This window comes from Brienomyrus brachyistius, unplaced genomic scaffold, assembly GCF_023856365.1.
Source record: "Brienomyrus brachyistius isolate T26 unplaced genomic scaffold, BBRACH_0.4 scaffold42, whole genome shotgun sequence".
Lineage (NCBI taxonomy): Eukaryota > Metazoa > Chordata > Actinopteri > Osteoglossiformes > Mormyridae > Brienomyrus > Brienomyrus brachyistius.
Window position 1 is genome coordinate 1,259,117 of NW_026042317.1, and position 5,822 is coordinate 1,264,938.

General features: G+C 41.7%; 1 protein-coding gene across 1 annotated transcript; it reads left to right on the forward strand.

The window, feature by feature from the left end:
* The first annotated feature begins 1,770 nt into the window (after positions 1–1,770).
* Positions 1,771–5,574, forward strand: LOC125722822 (stonustoxin subunit beta-like). Its single transcript, XM_048999007.1, has 4 exons — positions 1,771–1,778; positions 1,983–2,156; positions 2,271–2,317; positions 4,230–5,574. Exons 1-4 carry the CDS (start codon positions 1,771–1,773, stop codon positions 4,748–4,750), a joined length of 750 nt encoding a protein of 249 aa, XP_048854964.1. The 3' UTR covers positions 4,751–5,574.
* The last annotated feature ends 248 nt before the right edge of the window (positions 5,575–5,822 follow it).

Here is a 5,822-nt window from a genome sequence, read left to right on the forward strand (position 1 = left end):
GGAGCTGTTGGTCTTTGCTGGGTAAAATTGGCGCCTCATTATTCACTTCACCCTCGTTAGCTTCTGTGATAGCGGCATCAGCGTCCTTCGTAGCGTTAGCATCCCTGCTAGTTGGTTGCTCTGTGCCATGCGCTCCAAAGTTTGTTAATTTGGATTGCGTTGTTGATTTAGGCTTACCTCTACTGCCTCTTCCAATACCAGACATTTTTGCCTCAATTCCACAGTTTCGAAGAGCTTTTTTTTTTTTTTTGGTTCAAGTATAAGGATTAAACAGGATTGTTGTAGAGAGCAGGCTCGAACGTGACCGTCTAGCTTGCGGCCATACCGGAAGTCAGTAATTTTATTTTTATTGATTTAAGTGGGAGACTCATCTATTGTTTTGAATAAGGGGGTGTAGTTGAGGGTAACCAAGTCAGACAGCCTGTGGGAGATGTAGATACCCAAGTACCGGATATTTCCAGTGTGAAATGGACCATCCTGATCGGCTGAATCCCAGGCATCTTCAGACAGTGAGAATATTATGGGTTTTTTCCAGTTTATTGTGTAGTTTGATAGATTTTGAAAAGGTATTAATGAAATTAAAATTTCATATATTGAGGATTTCATAAAAACAGCAAGATATCATCTGCATAGAGATTAATTTTGTGTTGTTATTAGTATGAATTCCACTTATTTCACTGTTCTGTCATATTGCTGCCGCAAGTGTTTCTATGAAGATGGCAAACAGTGAAGGAGAGAGTGGGCATGCAGGCCGTCTTCCCCGTCGGAGTGTGAATGCAGGTGATGTGATCCCATCTGTGACACTGTAGCTTTGGCTGAGCTGTACAGTATTTTAACCCAGTGGGTGAACGACTCTCCGAAGCCAAATCTATGCAATGTATTAAAGAGGAATGTCCAACTGACTGTCAGATGCCGTTTCTGCATCTAATGATGTAATCGTGGTTTTAGTATGGGTATGCTGAGCAGTACTGACTAAATTAAATAATCTATGGATGTTGTCCGAGGCATGTCTTGTCTTGATGAAGTCTGTCTGATCACCATAGATTATAGTAGGAATGACTGTCTGTAACTGAGTGGCGAGAGCTTTTGTAATGATTTTCAAGTTTGTATTCATTAGTGAGTACACTCTTTATCAGGTTTCAATAACACTGTAATGGCCGGTAACTGGAGGGTTGTGTTTGGTCTTTATCAGGTCTGAATAACACTGTAATGGCAGGTAACTGGAGGGTTGTGTTTGGTCTTTATCAGGTTTCAATAACACTGTAATGGCCGGTAACTGGAGGGTTGTGTTGGGTCTTTATCGGGTCTCAATGACACTGTAATAGTCGGTAACTGGAGGGTTGTGTTGGGTCTTTATAAGGTCCCAGTAATACTGTAATGGTCGCTGCGCTCATATATGACGAGATTTGTGATGCATGTTTAATTTATCTTACCAGTCTATTGAAAAGTGGAGATAATATGTCCCAAAAATGTGTATAGATTTCTGCAGGGTAACCATCCGGTCTAGCGATTGGTTGTTAGGCATTTGGTTGAGGACCTTATCGAGTTCTTCTGATGTTAATGGTGCATAAAGCAGAGATGGAGATTTCAGGTCCAGGGATTACAAATCCAGACCAAGATTTTGTTACAACAAGCCAGTTGAGTCTTTGTGACTGTGACTCTTTGTATTCATCTGGTTGGTTGAAACAAAATCTTGGTCTGGATTTGTACTCTCTGGACCTGAAATCTCCACCTCTGGCATCAAGGACATCTGCTCTTTCATTGGTTAATATGGGTAAGTCTAGATTATTTAAAAATGATTCTATATCAACTGGGTATGGTTCTTGTTCTGAGAAGTATAGGTTCTTATAAAATGTTCAAAAGATGTTAATTTTGTGGGATTATTGAAATATTTATTAGAGGAGTCACTTTTGCTTAAAAGTAATGCTTGTAATGGTCAGGTGATCTTATTTATTGTGGATTTTTTTTCCATCTTTCTGCAGACTGTCAGGCTGTAGAGTCACAGAAGAAGGCTGTTCTTCCCTGGCTTCAGCTCTGAGGTCAAACCCCTCACACCTGAGAGAGCTGGACCTGAGCTACAATCACCCAGGAGACTCAGGAGTGAAGCTGCTCTCTGCTGTACTGGAGGATTCCAGCTGTAAACTGGAGAAGCTGAAGTGAGTACAGAGTGTTTGTCTGACACGCTACAGATACTTATGCATGTATGTGAAGAAGAGGCACCAATAAATAAATGGATACAGCAGCACTATGTCATTCTGCTTCTCCTATAGTGTGGATCACGGTGGAGAGTGCAGGACCAGAGCAGGCTTACAGAAATGTAAGTGTCTTTGCATGTTTTTATTAATAATACCATGAATACTACTGTATGTTTTGGTTGTATTCACACAGTTGTTGTGATGAGTGAGGCTTTTTGCACTGTGTGTAGATGGATTTCCATGTTTGTGTTTAGGTGAGTTTCATGTCATTTTAGACAACATCCAAACGCGAAACAAAAAAATCAAAATCATCACCAAAAACACTATCAACTCATTTAATCGTTTTAAAAAATATTTTTTACAAATGCTTTATAGCTGCTTGTATTATATTGGTGTTTGTGTGGGAGTGTAGGATGGTTAAAATTTATTCTGATGTAGTTATACATCTTTAATTTCACAAAAAAAAGAATCCTTTGCATTTGTTCTTTTTGCGGATGCCGTGAGTGTATGTGTTTTCTGTGTGAGATTCGTTAGTATTGTCCTAAGGAGGCACTTGTAGGCAGTGAGACCGGACTCTGTCCTCAAGTGCAAAATGTGAATTTGCATTTTTACAGGGTGGTTCTGTAACACTCCTTAATATTCATGAGAGAATATTACTGATTGGTCACTGAATCCCTTAAACCAGGGGAGCCCAAATCCAGTCCTGGAGGGCCAGAGTCCTGCACATTTTTGGGTTTCCCCTCATTTAACACACCTGATTCATCTCCTTGTGCTAATAACCACACAGCTCTTGAGCTGAATTATTTATGGTGGAACAAGGAAAGAACTTTGCTACACAGGGCTCCGGCCCCCCAGGACTGGATTTGGACACCCCTGCTTTAGGTAGAAGAAACAGGCAGCACAAGTCGATGTTAACTGGCCAATGATGTAGTGCCCCTCTCATAAATACTAATCAGCCAGCCAATCGTGTAGGGCTTCACTCGTGAATATTAAAAAGTTCTCCTGATCCACGGTGCTAAAAGAAATTAGCGCCCAGGACACACTGGATGTGCGGCGGAAAATATCAAATTTCATTTCGGCGCCCATGTTAACAGATTAGAGCGGCCGCGTGAGTGCGCGAGATGCGGGGCTCACGCCTCGCGGTTACGGCGCAGCATCTACAGTCACGCGCGCGGTAAGCGGTTCTCTATGGAAGCGTATTGCATTCATCTGGGGGAAATTAATTCTGTTTTTCCGAATTAATGAGATAATAATCCAGTTTTTCAGAGCAATATTTTTCTGAATTAATGAGAACCTTCCTGTTTTTTATGATGCACGATCTGTGCCGGAATCATCGTTTATATCAGAATCCAGGTCCAAATGTTTATTAAATATCACTTTAAACATGTAATAATATTACTTAAATATTCTGTTATTGATGGCCATTTTCGAGCCGCATGCGCCGGAATTAGCGGTTTGAAGGAAAGACACTGACTTTAGTATTGATCTTGTGGTAAATATGCTTGTGCTGAATATGTCTGATGAATGTCGCTGCTTTGTCATTTTTTAATTAAATTAATTAAGCTGTTAGTTTTGTCACGGGAGATCGGCAGCGATCGCGGGCAGAGCGGCGATCGTGCGGGTAAGGAGCAGGCAGGCAAGCGGGATACGGGGAAAACGGGGGTTTATTGGGAGCAGGACGGGAAACAGGCATTGACTCTCACAAACATCAATGACGGACGAAGGACTCAGGTAAGACACGGACTGAAATAGACAAGACTGAGCAAATGAACTGGATACAGCTGGGTACAATCGGGAGAAAACACGTGGGTAATCAGGGGGCGTGGCACACAGGAGGAGCGGACGAGCCGGGCATGACAAGTTTAGCTCGCGCCCCATTTTGGCGGCTCTTCCCGCCGCCGTCGCGCGCCCACTTTATGTTTCATAAACTTCAGTTCCCGCTTCGTTAGGGGAAGCTGTGCTGTTTTTATATCGTACAGAAACATAAAGTACAGGCGGCCTGATGGGATTAATAATTCTTCCTCCTGCCTACAGACTCCTGCCAGCTGACGCTGGACCCCAACACAGCAAACAGAGGCCTGTCTCTGTCAGGGGGGAACAGGAAGGTGACACGGGGGGCAGTGCAGCCATATCCTGATCATCCAGAGAGATTTAATGACTGGTGCCTCCAAGTTCTGTGCAGAGAGAGTCTGACTGGTCGCTGTTACTGGGAGGCTGAGTGGGATGGAGATGCAGCCCTGATAGGAGTGACTTATAAAGGGATCAGGAGGAAAGGAGGGAGTGACTGTGGGCTTGGAGTCAATGACAAGTCATGGAGTCTGTACTGTGATACTGACAGTTACTCTGTCCTGCACAATAAGAAACCGACTCTCATACCCATAGAGCCCTCAGGCTCCCGCAGAGTAGGAGTGTATCTGGACTGGGGGGCTGGTGCTCTGTCCTTCTACAGAGTCTCCTCTGATGGACTGACCCCCCTGCACAGACTCACCTCCTCATTCACTGAGTCCCTCTATCCAGGGTTTCGGGTTTATAGAAACTCCTCAGTGTCACTGTGATGTGTTGCTGGTTCTCCTGGCAAAAGGTAAAATCTCTGCTTTTTAACCTTTATAATCCTTTTTACTCTGAAATGTACAGAACTGTGCAAAAGTCTGAGGCAGGCAAAGAAAATGATGTTTAGATTATCCTCCTGTTGGTGTAAAACTATGATATGATGCCTGTCAAAGTGTGTCAGCTTCGCCATTTCAGAACCTCTGCTAAAATCATCCTAGTATTTGCAGTGACCGTCCAGTGCAGCCATGTATTTTTTGACTTGGCCACTAGCAGACCTCATACAGCTAGTCAATCTCTCACTGACATTTTAAACTGATATATTTAATTATTTAATTGAGCTGTTGGTGAAATTTAACAAAATCATGGAACGGCTGAGGTGCCCCTGAGGAGAAGTTTGGGAACTGAAGCGGTGTTCATCTATTCATCCAACTAGATATCAGTAACTTATAGAAAACAGAAGAAATTATTACTAGTTTTTATTGTGTTACTCTTAATTTGCACACGTTCTAATGTTAAATTGTGTTTTTTGTTCTAAGCCAAAGTACATTTGCTACCCAGATAAACAGCTTTAAACATTTCTTTGGACTGCCTAAGACTTTTACACAGTACTGTGTGTTTGACAAAAGATAAATGCCTGTGTTCAGTGAGCTGAATAACATAAAAAATATAGTTTTATACGTTTTTTTCTCTGACTAAAATATAACTAAATGTAATCCTGATTGGGGGGGGGCTTTCCCTCTCCCCTGTATATGTACATTTTATATATTTATGTCCATTTACTGTATTTCCTCCCTGTACAGTGACAATAAAGGCTTTCTGTTCTGTCCTATTAATGTCCTGCTTCAGCGTCACCCAAAGCATAACTGAGTAATATAATGAAACCACTGTCTGCTGGATTAAGTTAAATTCACTGTATTACTGCAGCTGAACATAACTGACACAATGACTGTCAATCAATGTATATAATAATCATTTAATTAATAAAAATTTAATTGGCATAACAGACCGAAAAAAAACTGGAAAATATGTCCTGGTTCAGTGGATTTAAATAAATACAATTATTATTAATATATTTCA

Bases quoted from the DNA above. Each gene is read 5' to 3' on its own strand.
- LOC125722822 (XM_048999007.1), top strand. The intron at 2,157-2,270 runs GTGAGTACAGAG...CTTCTCCTATAG, and splicing joins TGTAAACTGGAGAAGCTGAA to TGTGGATCACGGTGGAGAGT. The intron at 2,318-4,229 runs GTAAGTGTCTTT...TCCTGCCTACAG, and splicing joins CAGAGCAGGCTTACAGAAAT to ACTCCTGCCAGCTGACGCTG.